Here is a 26,465-nt window from a genome sequence, read left to right as displayed (position 1 = left end):
CGCAAAAGTAGGTTTTTGACAAAATTCAAAATGGCGGAAAAATGTGCATACCGGAAATGAAATCGGAGATATACGTTTTGTCCGACAAAAACCGACAAACCGTCTAGGAGTTATTAGCGATTTCATACTTTTGCTTACTATAGCGCCACCTATTAGCCAATCGGGGTCATAATTTGATAACCTCTCCTCGATTTTTCTACTACCATCTGGCAAAGTTTCAAGTCTCCAGCACTTACGGTTTGGGCTGTACGATGCGTTTTACGGCGGAAGAATAATAATAAAAATCCTTGCAATTACAATAGCATTTCAGCACTTCGTGCTTGAACCCCTAAATATTTAAACACTGGGGATAGTTCACCCAAACATTTACTCACCCTCAAGCCATCCTAGGTGTATATGACTTTCTTCTTTCAGACGAATACAATCGGAGGTGTAGTAAAAAAATATCCTGGCTTTTCCTAGTTTAATAATGGTAGTGAATGGGGGCCAAGATTTTGAAGCCCATAAAAGTGAATCCATCCATCATAAAAGTAATCCATACGACTCCGGGGGTTAATAAAGGCTTCCTTCTGAAGGAAAGCAATACATTTGTGTAAGAAAAATATCCATATTTAAAGGGGTGGTATAATGCCCCTTTTTACAATATGTAAAACAAGTCTCTGATGTCCCTAGAGTGTGTATGTGAACTTTTAGCTCAAAATACCCCAAAGATCATTTTTTACAGCATGTTAAAATTGTCCCTTTTTGAGGGTCAGTAAAAGCGTGTCGTTTCGTGTGTGTCCCTTTAAATGCAAATGAGCTGCTGCTCCCGGCACAGAGGACGGAGCTTCAAGAGCTTGTGTGTATACGTGTGTGTGTGTGTGTGTGTTTGTGTGAGAAACTGTTCTGCCTTTTATGTTTAAACTGGAGTCGAACAATGATGGAGACTCAAGAAGAAGTGACAACATGTAGAAGCAACAGGATGTTTCTGAATGGTTAGTTGATGAATTTATGTTGCTGATGTGGAGTTAACTATCTTCAAGTCTGAAGAGCATATTCTGTCATGATAATCTATAAATCTGCTCGTGTGGGAACTGTTGCAAGATGCCTGCAGAGTGACATGCTATTGCATTTGTGTTGCGTACTGTATCGCATGTTAAAAAAGACGGATGCGACAGCTTGAGCAGATTTCCAAATGTGCTCGACGACAACAACTCTTCCTCTTCTCTACATGGACTGCGTGTTCCCGGGGGCGGGGTTTATGTCAATTTTAGGGTTGGTGATGTCACTAACCCAGGAGGAATGTCGTGTAGTCTCTACCAGCCGTTTGTTGTAGTCCTTAAAAAACGATTTCTTTAAAATCAAATATCTCCCTTTGCTTTGAACTTTGAGCGTCGTAACTTTGCAGATGTTGTTTATGATCAAACAGCAATATTACACACTAACTAAAGTTAGAAAAGTGAAATCATAACCAAGGACCCCTTTAAAACTCTATAAAATAAAATAACTAGCTTCCGACAGGCCGTACGCATCAATTTACGGCGAAAATGTGACCTCTGACCCGAAGCATGACGTATTGACGTCAGAGAGAATAGAGCAAAACAAAACACCGCTCATGAATTAAGTCTGAAACAAGACTGTATTATTTTATTTGTGTTTCACATCATTCCATTCAGCTAAAAATACTGTATTGAAAAACCAGTATCCAGAAATGTATAAATATGTACAACTTTAACAGGTTTTAAACAGGCAAGTGCTGGATTTTTTATAATCATTTAAATAATTATATCAGTGTCCAATCAGCCAAGATCTGTAAGAAAAAAAGTATACACATTTAATACTGATGTACTTTGCTGTCCTTAGCAGGACAACATACTGCCCACTGTACAATGCAGGATCTTGTGGAGGACATGGATACTTGTAGAGAATGGCTGTTAGAATGCGTGTGTACACTATGCACTGTTTAAATATAGTACTATATATATATATATATATATATATATATATATATATAAATATAGTATAGTATACTACTATTTAAATTAAATATAGTACATAAAACAGAATGCATTATACAACAGTATACATTTCAAACAGCAGTGTGCTTCACTGATCACATGACCTCATCATGCTGCATGTTTAATTTAGTGAGTGCAGTCCACATATCTGAATTATCTTGATTAAAAACATTATATTAAATGTAAACGTTATAAATTTGTAATTTTGTGTAAAAATATCTATATAACAGTTTGATCAAATCATGAGTCATAAAAGATATCAAAAATCAAAAATAACTTTGATTTCAGTGCATTAGTGCCCATCCACCTTTTTAGCAGCACTGGTTTCGGAAACTTTTTTCCATTCATTTTTCCCATAGGGATTTTTAAAAAACAGTTTTTGTTAATAAGCCATGAAACAAGCCAATCAGCTATGAGGTGAACCATAACATTACAAAGTATTCAAAAAATCGGACAAAAAGACTTAGAGCACAATTTACATCTCTGATAGGTGGAATTTTTGTACAGTATAGTTATAGTTATATATAGTTGTCTATACAAATTAATTTCCCTATGGAGAAAATTAATGGAGAAAATTTCAAAACCCCGACTGTTGCACTCAGGCCGATTCAAGAGCTTTGCTTTGTGGGATATGTTGTTCTGTACAGTGTGTTCTGTTTGAATTGTTCTGGGTAGTCTAAAATGTGCATAAAGAATGAGAACATTCTGACCCAAGCTGCCAGTTCTCACCTGCATCTCTGTATTGTACACTGGTCAGAAACAGGCCGTGGGCTGGGGCGGTCAGGTTATTTGGGAATGCCAATGAATCCCGTGCCTCTAGTAGCTCCTGAATCTGACGAACAGACAGTCTACCCTGACCAACAGCAACCAGCGCCCCAGTCATCCTCCGCACCTGCGAGGGGAGACGTCACACACACCAGTGCTGTTATATAACATCACCAGACACGTCCTTTCAAACTAGTGAAATAAAACAGTGCAGAGTCACACATTTAACACTAGGAGGCAGACATCCCATAATGCAACATCACCATCATGTTTATAGGGAAACAAAGCCTGTACTTACTTGTCTGTATAAAAAAGACCTACTTTTAAAAGTGAGTTCCCAGAACTGAATATCTCTGAAAGAAAACAGACACAAATACAAAAATTAAAGAGGACCTATTGTGCTTTGCATTTTCAGTGCATGAAAAAGCTTGGCAAAGTTACAAAGTACTTCATTATATATATATCAGTAAGCACTGTTTCTGAACTCCCTATAATGACTTGGACGTAGCAAAATCACTTGAAGGCAAGCCTGCAACCTTAGCCAAAGGAGACAAGAGGCCTTAAAAAAAAAAAAAAAAAGTTAATTGAGGAGAGGCTTCACTACGCTGAATAAACGGTGAGGAAATAGCTTATAATTTAATGAATCGACAGCCCATCGGCTCTTCAACATTTGTTTTGGATTTATAGATTTTTCGTTTACACCAAAAAAATGCAATTTTACAAGAGAAGTCACGACCAATTGCGTGTCAGGTATGATTCATTTTACAGCACTTCTCATTCATTTCTATGGTATCCGCAAACAGTGACTGACTGTTGCACAACTCTGAACGAAATTCAGTGACGTCAAGCCTGTATTGTTATTGGTTATCAAGGCACATGTGATCCAAGCTAGCTGTTACGCGTTTTCCAATGGATCCACAGACCCTCATATCTCCCAATAATAATTCAATTCACATTTATTTCTATAGCGCTTTTCACAATACACATCGTTTCAAAGCAGCTTTACAGAAAATGCAGGTGTCTACATTACAATTTAGAGTGATCTGTTATCAGAGGTGACATTGTCCAAGTTTTGTATTTCAGAAATGTACACAAACACGCAGTAAGCTAACAATATATTACTTTAAGGCAGAAACAATGAGCTCATTGAAGAAATGAATACATGTCGTCAACAAAATTACTAGGATATATAGAACATTTAGCATAATAAGACCATCTCTAGTTATAATCTTGAGTTTTCTTACAGGAATGAACTCTTCACAAACAATATTCCTCATTTAAATAATTACCGTCCAAGGCATATACAAAAAAAGGGGCGGTGCCTGATTGAGTTGCTTAAGTACTGTGCTGAAACTCAGAAACACCTCAAAGCGGTTGGCCAATCACAACATACTGATCCAGCTGGCAAATCAGAGCACATTGTGCTTTTCGGAAGGAGGAGCTTCACAGAGACCAGAACTAAACAGGGCTGCATTTCTCAAAAGCATCGTAAGTAGATCGTAGAACCGTTACCACCAATGGTCTCTACGATCCACTTGAGCTTACGATGCTTTTTGGAAACAGAAGCATCGTAAGCTCAGGCAGACTAGAGGGGTGCTGCAACAATATACAATGGTAAAAGGGTATATCTTTAAGCTTTTTTAAACCACTATACACATTAGCTCCAATGCTGAAGACGCATTTCCATGTGGGCAGTCAATGAACAACAGTATCATGGGTGACGACTGAAGATGTGACCTCTTTTGTGTCGTCTCACTCAGTGTATTAATTCTGTCTAGTTGGTACAGTATTTCTCCTGTCAAAACTAAATGTGACAGCTATTTTGCCAAGTTGCCTGCATCAAATAAACAAGTGGAGATTCAGCAGGAGCACTGGAGCGGTCAGGCTAGATAACATCAAGCAGAGCAGACAATATTTACTGCTGGAGAGGTTAAATGTGTCATACTGGCTTTTTTAGCAGGAAAAAAATGATGGCAGAAAATTCATGATGAGATTTCTTTGGAATGTCTTCATAGAAACGCTGAATGAGATCGTCTGGCTCTCATTTAATCATGGCCTTGAATGAACAAACAGGCAGTGTGCGTTACATGAACAGAGATAAGCATACAACACCAATGCAATGAAAACCTCAAAGGACGCACATGTGTGTCTAATATATAAGCATGCATTTCCAGAACAAGAACTGTGCTCAACAGAATAATATCTAACTGCTTACTGTACTGGCCTAAATGAAAAAAAAATTATATATATGCATGTGAAACAGTATGCAATGATAAACATTTCGTTTATCGTTTCGTTTCATCCGAGCCAGCTCCATCGCAATTAGTATTACTGTGTATTACAAGTGCAGAGGAAGCTGAAATTCAGATTTGATAATGGCCGTTTGGTTCCCAACATGTGCTGTAAGCAGTCGACCAATCACAACAACTGGGCCATCTGACCAATCAGAGCAGAGTAGACCAATCACAACAGACTGGGGCGTCTGACCAATCAGAGCAGAGTAGACCAATCACAACAAACTGGGCCATCTGACCAATCAGAGCAGAGTAGATCAATCACAACAGACTAGGCCATCTGACCAATCAGAGCAGAGTAGATCAATCACAACAGACTGGGGCGTCTGACCAATCAGAGCAGAGTAGACCAATCACAACAAACTGGGCCATCTGACCAATCAGAGAAGAGTAGGCTCTTGGAAAGGAGGGGTTTAGAGAAACCGAATCCTTTATTGTAAAAAACTGTAAAAAAAAAAAAGAGCTGATGGATTATATGAGAAAATTTTATTTTCAATAAAAAAACCCTGGACATCTAAGCTTATTTGCTATCCATTTAATAATTAATTAATCTTTGTATGACATAACAGATGTCTCTGACGACCACATGGGGTAATATTCATGATGTTTCTATATTCATGATGCTCCTCCTGGGTGAAGTCCTCAATCTCAATTAATTATGATACAGATGGATTTGGCATTAAATTAACTAACTTCTGTAGTAAAAAACCTTGTTTGGATATTGGATTTCTTGTTTGAATCCAAGTCAATATTAAATGTATAGTTTAACTGCATCACTTTAAAGTTACTGTGTCTTCATTTAAAACACACAGGGTTTAATTTAGGCTCGTCAGGAGAATGACCTGATTTCTTGAGTTGTGATCAAACTGAAATATTAATTGACATTATCTCTCTCTCTCTCTCTCTCTCTCACACACACACACACACACACACACACACAGAGACAAACAGACAGACAGAGAGAGAGAGAGAGAGCTACAAATGAGGAGGCTTTCATAAGTGCTTAATGAAACTTTTAAAGAGGAAGTTCATTGAAAAGTCAAACTTCTGTCATCATTAACATCATTTATTCTGTCTTAGCAAACTCATATTACTTAGGACCAAAAATGTTAAAGAGGCCAGAACATGTTAACATAATTTCATGTTCAAAACAACACATTTTTTCCCCCACATAATGTACATTATTGCAGTACCTCTATTACTAGGCTGTCTGAAACGCCCTGATTAGGTTTTAGTTTCTACAAATCCCCTCCATTCGAAAAGCCCAGAGTGCTCTGATTGGCCAGCTGACCCAGTGCGTTGTGATTGGCCAAACACCTCAAGAGTGTGTCAGAAATGTAACAGCCCTTTTCATTATCGTGAGCTTCAGCTTCACATTGTGACAGACGTTTGTGGAAGAAATATATAGACTTTGATCAAGGCATTTTAGGCAGGTCTGGATCAGTGATCTGTTAGATCTTTGCAGATCTTATTATACATGCACAAACAGATCCATTACACTAATGGAAAAGGAAAACGTTTTACGTTCACACTGCTGTTAATGACAGATGGCATACGAAGACAACATTTTCTGTCCTATTTTGATGAACTGGCTAAGTCCACCTTTCAAGAGAAAAAAAAACTTTCTTGGGGTTGTGAAGCAAAATGCCTAGATCTGGTTTTGATGCAGACATTCAGTTACATACTATGAGTGAGTGTGTGTAGATGATAAAAGCGGCTGATCCCCTGCAGATCTTGACATTAGTGTGAAACAGAGCAGATGGTGTGTGTGTGTGTGTGTGTGTGTGTCCAGACTGCTCTCTCCCAGCTGAGAGCTGCATGTGAGAAACCCAAAATGACCCGATGAAGGGATCCCAGTGTGAGCTTTTAAACATATTCCCCTCAATGCCAGTTGACAAAAAGATTGAATCCAATATTTGGTGATAAAATAGCGTAACGAGTGATTTATAAGCCATTCTTTTGTAGGTCGGTCATTTTTGACCGGGCACACCACAGATGTGACTTTGAGCCATTTTGTACAAAAAAACAAAAACAATTTCACAACAAATTTCCTGGTTAAACATTAAACCACACTAGTGTGATAACCAGTGCACTTTTTTTTCATATGTTATGTAAAATTGACACATTTATCCACAAATAATGCTTTTTTTCGCCATAAACTGACGTACATAAGCTTGGATAAATAAGGCGTACGATCGATAACTTCCAAAAATAAATACAAAACCTGTCCTAATTGAAAGAAAACAAGCTGACAAAAGGATTGAATCCAATATTTGGTGAAAAGATAGCATAACGAGAGATTTATAAGCAATTTTTTGCAGGCCGGTCATTTTGACTGGGAACACTACAAGTGTTATAGGGTTTTCAACGCAGCACAAGGGATATATATATACACATATAAAAATAAGAGCGGGCAGTTGTGGCCTAATGGTTAGAGTCGGACTAGTAGGAAATGTAGGTGGGGGAGTGAGTGAACAGCGCTCTCTTCCACTCTCATTAGCCACAAGTGAGGTGCCCTTGAGCAAGGCACCAAACCCCCAGTCCCTTCCCGGGCGCCACAGCAAAAATGGCTTCCCACTGCACCAGGTGTGTGTGTGTGAAATCAATACACAATGCTGTGTGTGTGTGCACTTGGATGGGTGAAATGAGCACAAATACCAGGTATTGGACACCATGCTTGGCTACACATCACTTTACTTCATATAATGCAGTCAATTGACCCTTCGCAGGGAGTTTGATTGACAGGTGATCTGACCAATCATAATCCGTCATCCGCCGAATTCGCCATTTTTGTCCGACAAAGCAGTCAGGAGAGTTAGTAGATTAACGTTGGAGGATTTGAACTTGGAAAAACGGAGTGTACTGACGTCTTTCCGCGGTTAAAACAACACTTATGTTCTTTCATGTTCATTTGATGCTATACATTAACTAGAAGGAAGAGATGATCGGTTCACGAGCAGCTTTAACTGAGGCTCTACAGCGATCTGTCAGACACATTAAAGAGCCACAACATGGTATTTATGGTTTAAATTTCTTTAAAAAAATAACCAAATTTGAAAGTTGAGACTTTGTCCTGTCTGTCAGCACGTTGTCAGTGTCCTCTCCGCTCCGAGATGTATGTTTCACTGCGTGAGAGCATGATGTGTGGTGTGAGAGCGGCGTGGCTTGTCGGACATAGCAACAGGGGGCGGGGGTCTTTGCGAACGGTCAATTATCCCAAATAATCAAATACTGAATGCCTCTTTTGGTATTTGCCCAAAATAGTTTTGCTACTAAAATGTTTTCTTCAGTACACTGAACTGAACTGAAGGAGTATGGAAAGGATAGTATAAAAATGGCCATTCTTCACTGTATCTGACAGGCTATAGTCAGTGTCTGTCCCTCAGCTCATTACAGCTAGAGTGAGCAGATAACCCGCTTTTGTCAGCATCGTGCTTTAGTCCAACATCTGTTGCCTAGCAACAGTCTCATCGCACATGCCTAACTCAAGAGCCGACTGATGAAAGACCAGCTTCAAACACTGGCCATCCTCTGTTGTATAAAGCAGTTTTGCCTTTCATACTGTGTGTTAAGCATTTCTGACATTTCTACATGATATTAAACAATGTAAACATTACATTAGCTTGGAGCCGATAATGACCAGAGGTTGAAGAACATGTTACTGACAATAAAAAAATCATAATTGGGATTATTGATGCACAAATTTACTAGGTCCAGGAGGGTTTATAGCTGTAGAATGAATTTGCATTAGCGACAACTGACAGCATGTTGTAATTTCAGATCCACTATTCATGGCTTAGATGACCTTTGGGCTTGATGCTCAGCCATATTATCTTTCTAGGAAATCAGAAGCTATTTATATGATTCTGTGCCAAATGGCCACATCTGCACAATTAATCCCTCTACACATGCTGTTGAGAAGTGGCTATTAAAATAAAACGCCAAGATTTCAACTGCATTTCCCAAATGACAGAATTAAATATGGCAAATTGCGAAGAAAGCTGCACTTAAAGGCTTAAAGGCACAGTATGTAATTTTCACCACTAGAGGTCACATATTCAAAACAATAACATGATGACGATGTGAAGGAGCGTGGAATGATGAGAGTTGTCGTCTTCACCTCCACAGCCAATGGAAATCTATCCGACGGGACTCACAAATCATGGATGAGGTAATGAAATAATTTTTTATAACAGTTACGTTTGATCACGTGATTTTATATCATTCTTATGAATTAGCCGCAAGTAACGTAATGTTTAATTCTAAATTACTACTCATACATGTCACTTTATTTGTCTAATTAAATGGTGGGGTAACACAGTTCAGTCATACTAAAAGCACATTTGAATGTATCCACAGCATTTGCAAAAAGGCGGACTTACTATTTATGTACACTCACCTAAAGGATTATTAGGAACACCATACTAATACTGTGTTTGACCCCCTTTCGCCTTCAGAACTGCCTTAATTCTACGTGGCATTGATTCAACAAGGTGCTGAAAGCATTCTTTAGAAATGTTGGCCCATATTGATAGGATAGCATCTTGCAGTTGATGGAGATTTGTGGGATGCACATCCAGGGCACGAAGCTCCCGTTCCACCACATCCCAAAGATGCTCTATTGGGTTGAGATCTGGTGACTGTGGGGGCCATTTTAGTACAGTAAACTCATTGTCATGTTCAAGAAACCAATTTGAAATGATTCGAGCTTTGTGACATGGTGCATTATCCTGCTGGAAGTAGCCATCAGAGGAGGTCATACATGGTGGTCATAAAGGGATGGACATGGTCAGAAACAATGCTCAGGTAGGCCGTGGCATTTAAACGATGCCCAATTGGCACTAAGGGGCCTAAAGTGTGCCAAGAAAACATCCCCCACACCATTACACCACCACCACCAGCCTGCACAGTGGTAACAAGGCATGATGGATCCATGTTCTCATTCTGTTTACGCCAAATTCTGACTCTACCATCTGAATGTCTCAACAGAAATCGAGACTCATCAGACCAGGCAACATTTTTCCAGTCTTCAACTGTCCAATTTTGGTGAGCTTGTGCAAATTGTAGCCTCTTTTTCCTATTTGTAGTGGAGATGAGTGGTACCCGGTGGGGTCTTCTGCTGTTGTAGCCCATCCGCCTCAAGGTTGTGCGTGTTGTGGCTTCACAAATGCTTTGCTGCATACCTCGGTTGTAACGAGTGGTTATTTTAGTCAAAGTTGCTCTTCTATCAGCTTGAATCAGTCGGCCCATTCTCCTCTGACCTCTAGCATCAACAAGGCATTTTCGCCCACAGGACTGCTGCATACTGGATGTTTTTCCCTTTTCACACCATTCTTTGTAAACCCTAGAAATGGTTGTGCGTGAAAATCCCAGTAACTGAGCAGATTGTGAAATACTCAGACCGGCCCGTCTGGCACCAACAACCATGCCACGCTCAAAATTGCTTAAATCACCTTTCTTTCCCATTCTGACATTCAGTTTGGAGTTCAGGAGATTGTCTTGATCAGGACCACACCCCTAAATGCATTGAAGCAACTGCCATGTGATTGGTTGATTAGATAATTGCATTAATGAGAAATTGAACAGGTGTTCCTAATAATCCTTTAGGTGAGTGTATAACACTGTATTTAATTCCACTGCCATAGACTTGTTAAACAGTGTTAGGAAATGCCACACTGATATTGATCCTCGTTTTATTTCTCTTGTCCAAAACTCTTCTTGGGTCATCTGATTCACTCGTACGTTTACATTTCTTTGAGTTATCTTTGGCGACAGAACCTGCTAAAGATAACGAATAATTGTGGTCCATGACGACTGCGAATAAAACAACAAAGTGGCGTGCTAGACGCAACAACTACTACTTCCGCATTTTTTCATGAGACTCACTGGTTCTACGGCAGTAAAAGCGGAAACCCAGGATAAAGCGGACATGACCTTATTGACAGATGACGCAATGAGGAGGGACGTTACACTGGTTAACACTACAACTACCAAGGCAGTCATTTTGACTGTTTTAAAATTTTGCAATGTAATAACTTTGATGAAATAAAACCCATGTAACTAGAGGACCCTGACTTTTCCTAAATGTGTCTAATTTTATTCTATCATTGTTATTTTATTAAAATTACAAGACACAAAAGAGTTTTGAGTATTTCTACCTTGAATGGCCATAACAGTCCTACCTGTATGACCGTATGCATACAATTTTCATTGTAATTTTACAGCATGATACAGTGCTATGCATAAGTTTAGACACCCATGCTAAAGTTGACTAAAAAGAGGAATAAAAAATCATCTTTTGAAAATTGAACTTAATGCCTTAATTTAAAAAATTAGGAAAAATCCAACCTTTAAGGACACCAATTTTCTTTGTGAATGAATAATGTATCGTAAATATATAAATGTTCTTCCTTAAAATACAGGGTGCATAAGTTTGGACACCCCTATGTTAAATTCCCATAGAGGCAGGCAGATTTTTATTTTTAAGTATTTTTAAGTATTTTTTGTTTAGGATACTATGCATCCTGATAAAGTTCCCTTGGCCTTTGGAATTAAAATAGCCGCACATCATCACATAGCCTTCACCATACCTAGAGATTGGCATGGGGTACTTTCCATAAGATCATCTCTCAATGCAAATCAAACTAGCTATTAGGCTAACTGAAATAAAACCATGCCAATCTCTAGGTATGGTGAAGCCTATGTGATGATGTGGGGCTATTTTAATTCCAAAGGCCAAGGGAACTTTATCAGGATGCATAGTATCCTGGATCCATGAAGTAACTGGCCTTTAAAAATAAAAATCTGCCTGCCTCTATGGGAATTTAACATAGGGGTGTCCAAACTTATGCACCCTGTATTTTAAGGAAGAACATTTATTTATTTACGATACATTATTCATTCACAAAGAAAATTGGTTTCCTTAAAGGTTGGATTTTTCCTAATTTTTTAAATTAAGGCATTAAGTTCAGTTTCCAAAAGATGATTTTTTATTCCTCTTTTTAGTCAACTTTAGTATGGGTGTCTAAACTTATGCATAGCACTGTATTTTTGCTCACTAAAACAAATATTGGTTACTAAATCAGTTCGTTTTCTCACAGTTTATTATATTTTCATATTATTTTCCCGTGACGGTCAGAATGACTGCGTTTCATATGTGCCCATAAAGGTTTTACCTATGCATTGAAATGCATATTGGCGATGTTTTTGTAAGTTATTGTATTCTAATATCCAAGGATGAATACATTTGTTTTCATTTTACAAAGAAAATAATAGAAAATTGATATATACTGTAATTCCGGTAGTTCTAGTGTTAAAACTGTGAATTTCTCTGGATTTAAACAATTGTTGGAAACATTTGGGATAATGTAAGTACACAAGTACACAAAACATATTACACTGTACTAGCGTTTTTTGGATATTTGAATGCAATTATCTTGCACATTCTTCCCAGTGCAACTCAATTTTGTTAGAGGTCACACTGGTGCCACCACCATGTTGCATAGCAGATAAGAACTGCCATTTCTGTTCCATATGAAAAACATGACAATGCAAACGAAACGAAAGCCGTGTCATATATATGTTTTGGTAAATATCGAGTAAAATAAATGTGATTAAAAGGCAGCAAGACTGTCAGTGAATAATGACTTAAAACTCAATCTAGTATCATTTGGTTTCAGAAGACAATAAGAGATATTGGGCACCAGATATTTGGGCATTTTATTATGGTGCCTTTTTTCAGCAGTATTGCATGGAAAATAGCAGCGTGAACATTCTGCTAAACTTCTCATTTTGTGTTCCATGCAACAAAGTCTTTCAGTTTGGAAAGACTTATTGTTTTATTTATTGTTATTTATTGTCATGTCAACCAATACTGTTGGTATCATCACAACACCAACCAAACCAAGCTTCCTCCAATCTATGGTGCTGTAGCTTTTTACCTGGACAGAAGAGAGTCGTACCTGTGAAAGTGTCTCTGACTGAACGAGACCCCAGGCTCCAGCCGGGCCGACTCTAGGGACTTCACTGGGTTCTTAAAGGGCGTCTCTGAGTTCAAGGCCCGGAAGGTGCTGAAGTCATGGGTTCCTATCAGCAGTGCAGAAGCCTCTTGCATTGCATTGATATCTAGCCTCCTGTGGGGAGAATGAAGTAATAGACAGCATTAAACTCTGTTTTATAACAGACTGTGTGTGTGGTGACTGCGATCAACAGTATTTTAATAAGGCATTTAATTACTTTAGGATATAATTATAGTAAAACAGTAATATTATTGAAATATTACTGAAAATTTAAATAACTTTTCTATTTTGATATATTTTAAAAGGTAATTTATTCCTGTGATCAAAGCTGAATTTTCAGCATCATTACTCCAGTCTTCAGTGTCACATGATCCTTCAGAAATCATTCTAATATGATGATTTGCTGCTCAAGAAATATTTCTAATTTTTATTAATGTTGAAAACAGTTCTGCTACTTCATATTTCTCTCGCCGGAAGTAGTAGGTCATCTGGTTTCTTTATGCCTGCTTTTTTATGAAGTACTGTGAATTCGGACATACTTCTTTTGTCACATACAGTTTTTCGCCTAATATATAGTAGGGAAGTTTGCGATTTCGGATGCAGCCAACCATTTACTTAATTCCTGAATGAATCAGCCATTTGAACGAATTGAATGAATGACTCAATAACTTAGTCATTTAGACATTTGCCGCCACCTACAGTGTTACTATCTTTTTTAGCGTATCATTTCATTAAAAAAAATATATATATATTTTGGTGATAGTTCGCCCCAGAAAATAAATAATTAAATCAAACGGTTTATTTACATTTACTCACCTTCATGTAATTTCAAATCTGTATGACTTTCTTTGCGGAACATAAAAGAGGATATTAGAATCTAAATACCAATTCAGATGCAGCTTCTGAAAAACATCATGGTCGTTGTAAAAGTTTATGTGTAATAAATTATGTAGAATCAAATAAAATATTTTTTTCTAAAAGCAATTTTTTGTAATGTCCATTTAATGAGGTTTTTAACACAATAGTGACTTAAAATTATTTTTGGGGGGTAATTTATCAGCCAAACTTTGCCTCCATGAAGTGCATTAAAATCATTTAATGCACAGCTAGCCGTGGATTATCACGCTTATACCATGGTAATTTGCCAGCATTGACAACTTAAAGCTATTATTGATGTTTGCAATGCAATATTTGACCAAAAGGGTCAAACTGATGTTTATTTTCATCAGTTAGGGCTTGTAGACAAGTTTATTAAGTTTTTACTATTATTAAGTTTAATTATTTCATAATAGCACTTAACAGCCCTATAATCATAATTAATATAGATATTAATAATTTTTCATTGCATGCTTTAAATTATTAAAATTGACTGATTAATTCTAACTTAAGACACATAGGTCAAGGAACACTGAGATGAGCACAACCTCGACAAACATCCATTTTTAAAGGACTTAATCCAGTTTATGTGAGGGGAATAGCAGTTCTTATGAATGAGATGGAAAGCCAGATGGAATGTGTGTGTTCATGGACCAGACATAAGACGACAGTGGGTGTTGTTCTGCGTCACTACGAGCCTGAAGCTTATCTTGGCCTACTTTCTCACTAAAAATGAAGACAGTGGAAAAAAATAGCATTAATGTTCGCTCGTCACCTTGGAGACGAGCCTCTCGCTCCGTCGTGGGCTTCAAAAAGACATCTGAGGCATGCACTGCCAAAACAATGCATGCTTTCCTCATCTGCGTTCTTTGGTTTCAATGTTGGCCTAGATAATCACTTGCTTGCCCCTGCGATGGGTCTTGTTTGTGAGTGTGTATAATTCATGTGCAGCTTTTTCCAGTGCTTGTTCCTATTCCTCTCTGAGAGGATTTAGCTTCTGTGACACAGGCGTAGTGATGCGGTTTTAGACAGAAGCCCTCTGAGCACGTGCAGAAGAGCGGGGGTGGCACTCACGTGTCTCGTAATGCCCAGCATAGATCCCTCTCCGTTACTGGCATTTCTGTGTGATGTCTGAGACCCAAAGCAAAGCGGTACACATATGTCCGTGACATGGCCTGATAGCGTGCGTGGAAGTCGCTGTGGACACGGTAAGCCCTGGTGATTCTGGGGGGAAAAAGACAGAAAAGCAGACACTGATTCAAATCTGGTAATGTGCACATGCTCATGTGTTTGTTTTGCAAACTCACCCGCCAATTTCCACTGAAAAAGGTTCAAGTTAGTCCAGAACAATCAAGACACTGGAGGAAATATCACAACACTGGTTCTCATGAAAGAAAAACAATAGTCGCTCAAAATTCAAATGCATCTTGATGTAATAACAAACAAATCTGGTTTATTTTAACAAAAGAGCAACACGGAAATATGAGTCTCTTTTGCTCACCAAGGCTGCACTTATTTAATCAAATCATATTTTTTTTTTATCAATGTTGAAAACGGTTTTTGCTGCTTAACATTTTTAGGGAAACAGTGATACCATTCAAAAATTAGTTGGAAGATAACAAAACAGAAATTCATACTTTTATTTAGCAAAGATGCATTACATTGATCAAAAGTGACAGTGAAGACATTTACATTGATACAAAAGTAAATAAATGTAATAAATGCACATAAATGCTGTTTATTTGAACTTTCTATTCATCAAAGGTACTGAGACTAAAATATATATTTATTATTATTATCATTATTTTTTCTCCATAAAAATATAATTACTTTACTTAATAATTTTCATAACTTTTCCAGGTCTAGAAATTCACTCATACAGTATGGTTGTCCAAGCTCATGCAAACGCTGGTTCTTAAAATGTTAAAAGGACAAATTAACAATATAAGATTTCATCTTACATATTGATTTTTAGCTGTTTTGGCATATTTTTTTTTTTTATTATTATTATTTTAAAGGATTTTAAGCCGTTCCCGGCCCCCTTCATTGAGAACCACTGCCACAGACACACTGAATAAAGAACCAAACCATTTCTAGAAACCTGATTAATCAATGCAACCACTTAGCAATGCACTAAAAACCTCTCAGAACAACCTTGGGAACCACGCATAGCAACACCCTAGCAGCAGGACAGCGAGTTTTGCACAGGCAAACGCCTCACATTTTACTCAGAACACATACAAATCTAGTCCTTTTTACAATATGAAATACTACATATATAGTACAACAGTATTTACATCATCTGTAAGGTTTTTACAACGCTAGATGCTGCTCCAAACACTGTCACCTGCTGTGATGGCGCTCTTCATCTGGCTAAGTGCTCTTGTGATATTAAACTGGTGGTCTTGAAACCCCATGAGTTATATGTTGACTCACAAAAAGCTTCAATTCTTCATTAAAAATTCACGCAATACAGTCCCATGAGGCCTTTTGAGAGGACCAGTCTATCACCGTCAGACCTCCCTAAAGCACATGACAGAGGGCTTCATTACTATTCATGAGAGGACAGTATGGATATTCTGTGAATATACTCGTGAGTTTAATGGTAACGTGACAAATCGACAAAAAAATCACGTTCAAAAGTCAGGGATCCTGTTGACATTCAACACACTTACTGTGATGAGGTCATACGAGTCAAACGAGGAGGGTTTATGATACGTTGTGTTAACAGAAAGGGGACTTTTACAAGAACCGTCCACAGATGCAGGATAAACTGCTAATGTTCTGCTAACCATGTTACAAATCATACTAAGGACGCACCGATATAAAACTTTCTGTATATACAAATGTAAATAAAAATGTTAAATCTGCATTTATAAACAAAAATTACATCAGTATCAAAAGGTGTGATATTTATTAAGGTGATATTTCATATAATGGAATCGATTTTCAGATATACATTTTATCTTTGTGAGAGCATATTTTTATAAAGAAATAATTTCATTAATTGAAATGATCAATACGGTGTCAAACCCATAATTATACATAATTATACATAATTGAATTATGGGAGTTCAATAGAACATTTTTACATATATTGTACAACGATCAAAAAAATATATATATATTTACCCCCACATTTTAAATATCTAGGATAATTTTGTCACGTTTTGTGGCATTTTTGTGAAATTATGTGCTTTAAATAAAATCAGGCATCAAAACAATTTAAACTAGAGTAAGTAAGATAGAGATAACTGTTTACAGTTTTTGAAATACATAAAATATATAATAAATTATTAAAATACACTACAGTTCAGAAGTTTCAGAATTTTTTGTTGGCAGTAAATACATTTATGTTACAAAAGCTTTCCATTTCAAATAAATGCTGTTCTTTTGAACTGTCTATTTATCAATCCATCATGGTTTCCACAAAAATATGAAGCAGCACAACTGTTTTTAACACTGATAATAATCAGAAACATTTCTTGAGCATCAAATCAGCATATTAGAATGATTTCTGAAGGATCATGTGACACTGAAGACTGGAGTAATGATGCTGATGACAGGAATAATTTACCTTTTAAAATACTGTATATTCAAATAGAAAGCAGTTATTTTAAATTGCAATATTGTTTCAAAATATTACTTTTAAACTGTATTTTGATCAAATAAATGCTGCTGAGCATAAGAGACTTCTTCAAACAACGATCTTTTAAAAAAAATCATCTAAGAATCTCCTTCAGGTCTACTATTTTCATTAGTCTGTGTGGATCCAGTCTTCAGTGGCCAGTGAGTTCTAAACATAGCGAAGCAGAGAGAAAACAGCGCATCTGCCAGCAGCATCTCAGCTAAAAGCACCATTAGACTCTGACAGCGTCTCTTCGGGGTCGCTGGGGCATTTTAGGGGCAATTTCCACCGGTTTGCGCCTCCACTCACAACACCAAATAAAGAAGATGACATGCTCAGGCTCCCAGAGGAGTCTGTCAGTGGGTATTAATGATTCACTAGCAGTCGCTAATCGCTGCTAACAGGAACATGGAATAAAACACAAACAGACCAGACATGAGCACTGTGCGCCCTCAGTTTTAAAGAGTTTTTGTGACATAAGGCAAATGTAAAATGAAAATGGCACTGAAACAGTTACTAGATTAATCAATTCCTGTAGCATTCCAAGAGATTCCCAGGCGTCTGTGCATGATGAGCATTAGAGACATTGATTATGGATGTGAATGGTTCATGATTCCTCTGACCTCAATCAGACCTGAGGTTCCCCAACCCACAACCACTAAAATATTCATCACTGCTCGTCACACCAGCCACACAAACTACACAAACGTATACAATTTGGACTGAAATAGCAAACAAACAAAAAATATGAAATTAAAATTCTGTCATCATTTACTCACCCTGATATCCTTCCAAACCTGTAAGACTTATGTTCATCTTTGAAACACAAACGAAGATCTTTTAAATGAAATCTGAGAGATTGTCCTTCCATTGACAGTCTACGCAACTACCACTTTGACGTTTCATACCACTTTCATATCAGCACAAAATGATTTTCTCTAAAGGATTCACTTGGTCACTAACAGCAAAACACCACACCAGCACACTACAGAAGATGAGTCAAGGTGACTTTGTCAAAGCAATTTACAGAGCATTTAATACAAGGAAGGTCTGCCTAGAGCAACATGGGATTAAATCTCTTGCACAACAGCGTCTGGGGGTCCTAGTAATTCCCATGAATCCTCCCTTCAGGGGTTTGAATCTCCAGATAACTGGCCCTGATCTTTCACAACTAAGCAACCTCCAAAGACAGCAGCAGATCTGAATTAGCCATGTGTGTGTGTGACATTGACAGTGACAGCAGTGTGTGACATTGTTTGAAAAACTTTTACAAGAAAAACTTTGAGTTAATGCTTTATGAGTGTCATGTTTTCAATGTTTAATGGTGTGTTCACGCTCGATTGAAACGAACTGTTGTGATTGCTCTGTTAATGCGGTTCATTTGCCCTGGTGTGCCTCAAACAAGCAGACATAGACCCCTGAAAAAGTGCTTCCAAACAAACTCTGGTGCAGTTCGACTTAAAGTGAAATATAAACGCAACTAGGGCTGAACGATATTCGGTTTTAACATCGACATCGCGATGTGCGAATGAGCGATAGTCACATCGCCGGAACATGCGATGTGAAGGGTAACGTTACGTTAGTAGCACCCATAGTGTAAGAGAACGGTAGCACCAGGGTAGCACACAGTAAACACAAGTTTGTTGTATGGCTTTTTGCTGGGGTGACATACGCGTTCCGCGTGCCTGCACAGTGAGGATCTGACAGGAACGCGCTCACCGCTCACAGCCAACATTCACTGGCAATCCTATAGCTAAAAATGCGCGACGAAGAGGATCCGCAGGATCAAAATCAGCTATTTGGGACTAGCCTATTTCGTCTACAAAAAGGAGGATATTGTTGACCAAAAAGAGGTAGGCTACTTTGCTGGAGTGTTATAAAGTTGTGGATGGTTGTCTTTAAAAAAAAAAAAGTCGTTTCGTGTTCGCATTTATGAGGGAAAAAAACAATGTTACGTGACATTACGGACTCGTCACGCGGCCGTTATGAAAGCGGCACTAAAAGACTGCTTTAAAACTTTCACAGAGACCTCAAACAGAAAGCACAAAGCCTTTCTTTAAAACGAATTTCGTTTTGTATTAATTGTATCTTAATTTTAATCAGTATTTCATTATCCATTTTCTTGGATTTAATAAATAGCCTAAAAATTAAATATAGCAGCCAGCGCCTGAACTGGAGATTAAGCTATCATCCATGAACCGAAACTCAGCATAAAAGGTAGCCTACTTGCCTCACATACCGAAAAATAACAACAATAATAATAAAAAAATAGCAATATAACTATTATCTACAGAAGAACCATAAAAAAAAAAAAAAAAAAAATCTGTATGAAAAGTGCATTTCTCCCGATCACTGCTGCGAAGATCGCGAGTCAGTAGGCTATTGTCGACTTCATCTTTACAGAAAACACTTGTTTATTAATAAACAATTAAAATGTTTCATTATAATATTTTACATACTATTAATCATTACTTTTGCTGGTTCTAGGTGCCGTTTACATGAACGCGTCACTGAATCAGCACAGAAAACATAATTTTTCGGGTCCTGAAGAACGTTAGGTCCTGTGTAGAATGTTCACCGAATTCTGAGAGAAATATGTTTCTGGAATAAAATATTAAGTGGCCTTTTTGTCACTTGTAATGAAGCTTGCTTATTAGTGAAATTATTAATAACATGGAATGGTAATTATTGACTTTAGCCTGGATTGATGGCTCGCAATATCGCGATATATATCGTTGGGAAAAAAATATCGCAATGTAATTTTTTTTCCAATATCGTGCAGCCCTAAACCAGAGAATGTCTAATATGGCGAGAAGTTTCACTCTCACTACACTTCCGGCTTCTGAACTGGTTGCAGTTCCTCTCTGATTCCATATGAGGGCGCTCGCAGGCGAGTGCAGAATGAATGGAGGTCTATGGCGAAAAACCCTCAAAATCCACTTTTCTCAGGATATAATTTTTTGTCTAGTAATTTGAATGTTGTATTCGAAAGGAGATGCAAAGAAATTACACATTGCTGGGTGTTAGATTTTTTAGAGTCACTTATTTGCTTTAAAAAAGTCTTTCAAAATGTCAATGACGTCAGAATGCTGACGTCATTAGCAGAATGCTAGCGTGTTATGGGCAACAACAACTCAACCTGTAAGAAATCAAAACGACATAAGTACTCGTTCATTCATCTTTCGACCTAAAACCCATGTTGAACTTGCAAAATCTACAATCACATCTGAGATTTCTCAACGGCAATCGGGTGAAAGAGAAGAATTTAGCCGTCTAGCCCCATTGACTCCCATTCATTTTGCACTCATGGCGAGCGCCCCCAGTGGAACTCTGGTGGTACTACAACCAAAATTCGGTACAATAGGGCTTAATAGGGAGTGGACAGGCTCTCCGTAGACGGGCTCTGCCTAAACGCAACCCAGACTAAAGGCGAACCAAAAACAGGATGTGATGTCACAAGATGCGACCCCTAAAAAAGACAGCATACCTGGTTAATCTCATCACGGGAGATACGTTGAAGGCGGCAGAAACGTCTTCTTCTCGATCATTGTTTGTGTGTGTATCGGAGGGATTCCTGGTGCTGTTTTGACTCCTTTGCACATTTCATAAGCTCTTCTTGAGTTCTCAGCTGGTTAAAAAATACCATCATGTCAGCTACGCACATACGACGAGTGTCCAGCACACTGCATTATGTTGGATGTTGGCAAAATGTGCGTCATGAAATCTGTCTAATCAGGTTTTGACCTTCTCCGTATTCCTTTCATTTTGTATCTTTAGGTTCAGTGTTAAAAATCATTTTCTTTTTTGGTTTGTTTATTGTTTGCTTGCTTTTTTACACTTTATTTACACTTAGGGGAAACTAGTTCTGCAGCAAAAGGTACCAGAGACATGTAGAAAACACATAATACACATGACACAGTCATAGTTCATATCAAAATCAACCTATGAATAGTTCATTAAACCAACAGCCACCCAAACAAAACAAAAAACCTTAAAACGGTTTGTTCTTCCACCCGGCACCAACGTAGCCTTCTTTATATAAAGGATGATCTAAATTTCTTACAATCGAATGTGCCTTATTCAAAACCTGTCTGTGATAAATGTCAATATGCTGAATTTGACTTTACCCCTATGAACTTTCCTGACACCTTAACAAGACTATTCAACCTATTTGTTAATGTAAGATTGCCAAACCAAGCTACAATAAAAACACTGATTCAATAAAAGACTTATAAAAGAATAATGTCACTCAGCATCTTGGATCATACATTAAATGCTTTTCCAATTTAGGAAACCTGTTTAAAACATTCTGTATTTTTGCACAAAAAAATAAATAATATATGATAATATGTGTCTCCAGGTCAGAAATCATTCTAATATGCTGATTTGATGCTCAAGAAACATTTCTTGTTGTTATCAATATTTAAAACAGTTGTGCTGCTTCATATTTTAGTTGAAACTGTGATCATTTTTTCCCCCCAGGATTCTTTGATAAACAGAATGTTCAAAATAAGTTTTGTAACAATGTAAAAGATTTTAATGTCACTTTTGATCAATTTAATGAATCCTTGTTTCATAAAAGTAATAGTAATTTCTTTCACAATAAAAAAAAAATCTTACTGACCCCAAACTGTTAAATAATAGTATATAAAAATGTGGTTAAAAAACAACAATAGAAACTTGTTTCCACCTCAGAATAAAAAATTAAAAAGCTAAATGCGACTTTTTCCTCGCAATTGCGAGTTATAAAGTCAGAATTGTGAGAAAAAAAGTCATAATTGTGAAGTTTTTGTCTCTGACTTTATAAGTTGCAATTGCAAGTTTATATCATGCAATTCTGACTTTATAACTTGCAATTGCGAGTTTATATCCTGCAATTCTGAGGGAAAAAAAAGTCAGAATTGTGAGATAAAAAGTCGCAATTACCTTTTTTATTTTTTATTCAGTGGTGGAAACAAGCTTCCATAAAACACATACAGCTTTTTAACTCCCTTAAAAGACTCCCCACCTTATAGGTTCTGCTTTCAAGTGGAAGTTTAAGGCCTCCACCAGGGTTTGCTCCGGCAGTGGGGGTTTGTCTGCTCTCCGCTGGATATCCACATGTGCAGAGTTACACAAGGCATGCACACCAGTGTCTGTTCTACTGGAGATGGACACTGACACTTCATTGACCGGCTTTAGTCTTCGCACTGCACTCTACACAGAAAGAAACAAACAGCAGCGATGAAATTAATGGTATTCAGACACTTAGGGCCAGATTTACTAAACAGATCAAATGTAATTCCAAAACAGCGCAGAAAGGAGTGGAAAATTCCGCCTCTAATCTACTGACGACGCGCAAATTGACACCAGAACTACCAAGGCAGTCATTTTGACTGACTGTTTTAAAACTTTGTTGGAATAAAACCAACAATAAATGTTGATAATGTAACTAGAGGACCCTGACTTTTCCTAAATGTGTCTGTTTTATTCTATCATTGTTATTTTATTAAAATTACAAGACACAAAAGAGTTTTGAGTATTTCTACCTTGAATGGCCATAACAGTCCTACCTGTATGACCGTATGCATACAATTTTCATTGTAATTTTACAGCAAGATATTTTTGCTCACATATACAAATATTGGTTACTAAATCAGTTTCTCGCAGTGTATTATATTTTCATATTCTTTTCCCGTGACGGTCAGAATGACTGTTTCGGCCAGTTTGGGGCATATACGTTTCATATGTGCCCATAAAGGTTTTACCTACGCATTGAAATGCATATTGGCGATGTTTTTGTAAGTTATTGTATTCTAATATCCAAGGATGCATGCATTTGTTTTCATTTTACAAAGAAAATAATAGAAAATTGATCACTTTTGACTTTGTATCTGTAATTACAATAGCTGTTCTGTCGTTGTCGATTAACTAATACAGTTTCACATACATTAGAATTAAAATGTAGTGTTCTGATGTTAATTATTACCTATCCTAACATTACAGACCCATTTATTCTTAGATTTGATATAGCTTATTGAAATGATATGCAAATAATGTATGAGCGGTCAGAATGACTGCTATGGCCATTATAGTAGTCTAGTGTTAAAGAACACAGACGCATTTAAAAAGTATTTTGAATATGGCTAGTTTTAGTATGAAAGTTAAAAGTTGGTTCTTAGATTGGTTGTTTTAGTGATGAATTTGCATTAGTATAAGGCGTGTATGTGTTTAACTGTGATTGTAAATTTCGTAAATGTGAAACGTATTGTAATTTTGTATTTATAATACTACACAATACCAATGTACCTGTTGCTAGGAGTGAAGTTTGTGCTTTACTTCAAGGGCCGCAATGGAAACACGTTTTTAACTTTGTGTTATCCTTGACAAATTAGTGTTTCATTACTTTTTTGTGCAACAAATCCAATCCAATCTATGCAAGAGGTTTAGCTAACTGTCTTGCCAATAGAAATACATCACACAGGGATTTTACAGCAAAACATTTATATTACATTTCCAAAAGAAATGCAGTTTAAGGAAACAAACAAACTGGCATCAGTCATCATGAGGAAAAGCTATTTGAGATAGTCAACTGTTTTTGATTGTCAGGCAGAGACTGACCTCTAAATGATTCTCAACCCCTTCTCCAGCTTGATCGGCTGGTGTTCTCATCACGCCACTGAGGACAGAAGGACAAGCAGACATGTGGTGTTATAACTTATAACAGCTCAGTAAGGAAGAAGCGTGACTGTGCTTGTCATGGAGACAGACCTGTATTTGGTCCCTGCGTATTGGAAAAAGATTAAATAACGGGCGGTGGAGTGTAGCATGTTTCCCGGTATGTTCGTTTGAAGTTTGTCAGAACGAGAAGTTAACAGGGTTTAAAAAGCAGTATACGGCCCATAAGTAAGTAGCCATTAGATGTCGTCTCTGGATGTCGTATACCCCAAATAATGCCGTACACACACGATACAAGTCATGTTGAAAATCAGAGGCATGTGTGTGTGAGCGCCACAAAGGAAAACACAGCTGCTGTCTGACGTTTAGAAGCCGAAGCGATGCCTGTTTTTTTTTTAAATGCGTTGAACTGCCAAATTACTTAAAACACACATCTTTTCAGCCTTGAGACGTGTTTACCTTACAAAGAGTATTTATTTTTATGCCATGTTTGGCTTTATTTGACAATATTTATTTTCTAAATGTTGGAAATGTAAAGGCGGAATTGGAGGACGACTAAAAAAACTTTCAAAAAAATCCGCGGGAGCAGGGACAAACCTGACGTAGACATTGACGTAATGATGATTGACAGAGCTCTGGTGTACATTGTTAAAACATTTTTTAAAAAGATTTTATGGATACTAAATGTGAGTTTTGTGGAATGTAGAAGCAGACTGTCGTTCGTTTATTTTTTTTAAGATTTTTAGGTGAAAAGGGTGATTCATAATTTATTAACTGCATCAAAACTTACAGTGTACCTTTAATAAATGCTGTAAAAATTTTGATATTGCTTATTGTTCGTTCATTAACTAATGTTAACTAATGGGACCTTAATTGTAAAGTGTTGCTGAAAGAAAAATAATTAAAATATTTTTACTGGTGTAAAAAAAATATTTGAAGGACGACCTTATAAGGAAAGCTAAAAGGATAGCTCACTTTAAAATGAAAATAATTTACTCACCCTGGTGTTGTTCTAATGCTGCCTGTATGCCCTTCTTTATTTTATGGGCCACAAAAGGATATTAAATACTTTTTTATATTTTAAAAATACTATTTATGAAACATGATGTACCTTGTTCTCTGAGATGAATATATCCATTGTGTTCACCGTAACAAGAAGTTATCACATTCACATCCGTCAACTGTCACTCTGACTGTTATCAGACAAAAGAAGTTCTGGTCCAGAGATATTTAACTCAGTGAAGAAAGCACACAGATACTTTACTTTGTATTTCTAGGCTTTGTATTTCATGTCGTGTTTTTGTTCATCTTGATTTCTCACAACTTGTGTGCTTTTTCATAACTGCGGTGCTAATGGAGTCTCACGAATGTGTTCATTGTGCAGAGAAGCCCAACGGCCAAGGTCAAGAATTACGTTAAATACATAAAATTTTGGTTTGTTTTCACTAAACCCAATCGTATACCCTAGGAACACTTGAAATATCTGGCACGTGTTGCACTTGCATGGGATCATTTTGTGATACAAGGTGAACAATCCCTTTAAAAACAAACAGGCTGTGTTCGAAATCGCCCCCTATACCTTAAATAGGGTATGGCGAGGTAGGTTATAGGGTATGAGGGGACAGCCATTTGTAGTGGTGTCCAAAACCATAGTGAAAGTTATCAAGTGCACTCATTCAATCCCATAATGCACCACAATAACAACGTATGCTCAACCATAGACAGTATATAAACTGGACACAGCGACCCCATAGACTTCAACGGAGAAAAGTGAAGTCAATTAGAAGCACTCACTTCCTGATGGATGAGCGTACTGCGCAGACTCAAACTGAGCTTGACGACGTAGATGTGACGTGAGCAACCCGTCTGTCTTCTAGTAGCTGTGCCAAGAGAAATCTGAATCATTCCCTTCCGAAACTTGCAGAGACGGAGAGTGTGAGTAGGAGGTGTTCATGAGCTAGGAGCAGGAGCAACTTTTGCTAAGTATTCTGATGAATTACTTCATCAGCCTTTTGCCTCCACGTCCCCCCGATTGCGCGCGAGCTTCTCCTCCTGTCTATACGGTAATTTCTCTACTGTGCGACAGAGAGTCGCGTGGTTATGACGCAATCGTTAGCCTATTTTTACAAAAACTGCATCTACGGGGCCATAACGTAAGATACAAGGTAATGGAGCCTTTTATACATTTTCGTGTTTCTTTAGAAATAAGTAATGGACAAATGGAGTCTTT

General features: G+C 37.4%; 1 protein-coding gene across 2 annotated transcripts; it reads right to left on the bottom strand.

Annotated features, from left to right (window-relative positions):
* Positions 1–1,600: 1,600 nt before the first annotated feature.
* pusl1 (pseudouridine synthase like 1) lies at positions 1,601–24,621 on the bottom strand. 2 transcript variants are annotated; one of them, XM_084395260.1, is made up of 8 exons: positions 24,329–24,621; positions 24,179–24,236; positions 22,587–22,774; positions 15,025–15,174; positions 13,018–13,188; positions 3,061–3,115; positions 2,727–2,889; positions 1,601–1,789 (listed from the first exon to the last, which is right to left on the bottom strand). In XM_084395260.1, the coding sequence occupies exons 1-8, from the start codon at positions 24,385–24,387 to the stop codon at positions 1,779–1,781; spliced, it is 855 nt and encodes a 284-aa protein (XP_084251386.1). In that variant the 5' UTR covers positions 24,388–24,621; the 3' UTR covers positions 1,601–1,778. The 2 variants fall into 2 exon arrangements, 1 of the variants encoding a protein (XP_084251386.1); XR_014625857.1 differs by having other exon boundaries at positions 1,602–1,789; positions 3,084–3,115; positions 24,329–24,595.
* Between the last annotated feature and the right edge of the window lie 1,844 nt (positions 24,622–26,465).

This window comes from Rutilus rutilus, assembly GCF_951802725.1.
Source record: "Rutilus rutilus genome assembly, chromosome: 22".
NCBI lineage: Eukaryota > Metazoa > Chordata > Actinopteri > Cypriniformes > Leuciscidae > Rutilus > Rutilus rutilus.
The sequence above is the reverse complement of the archived record's forward strand: the minus strand, read 5'-3'. Positions and strand labels throughout refer to the sequence as shown.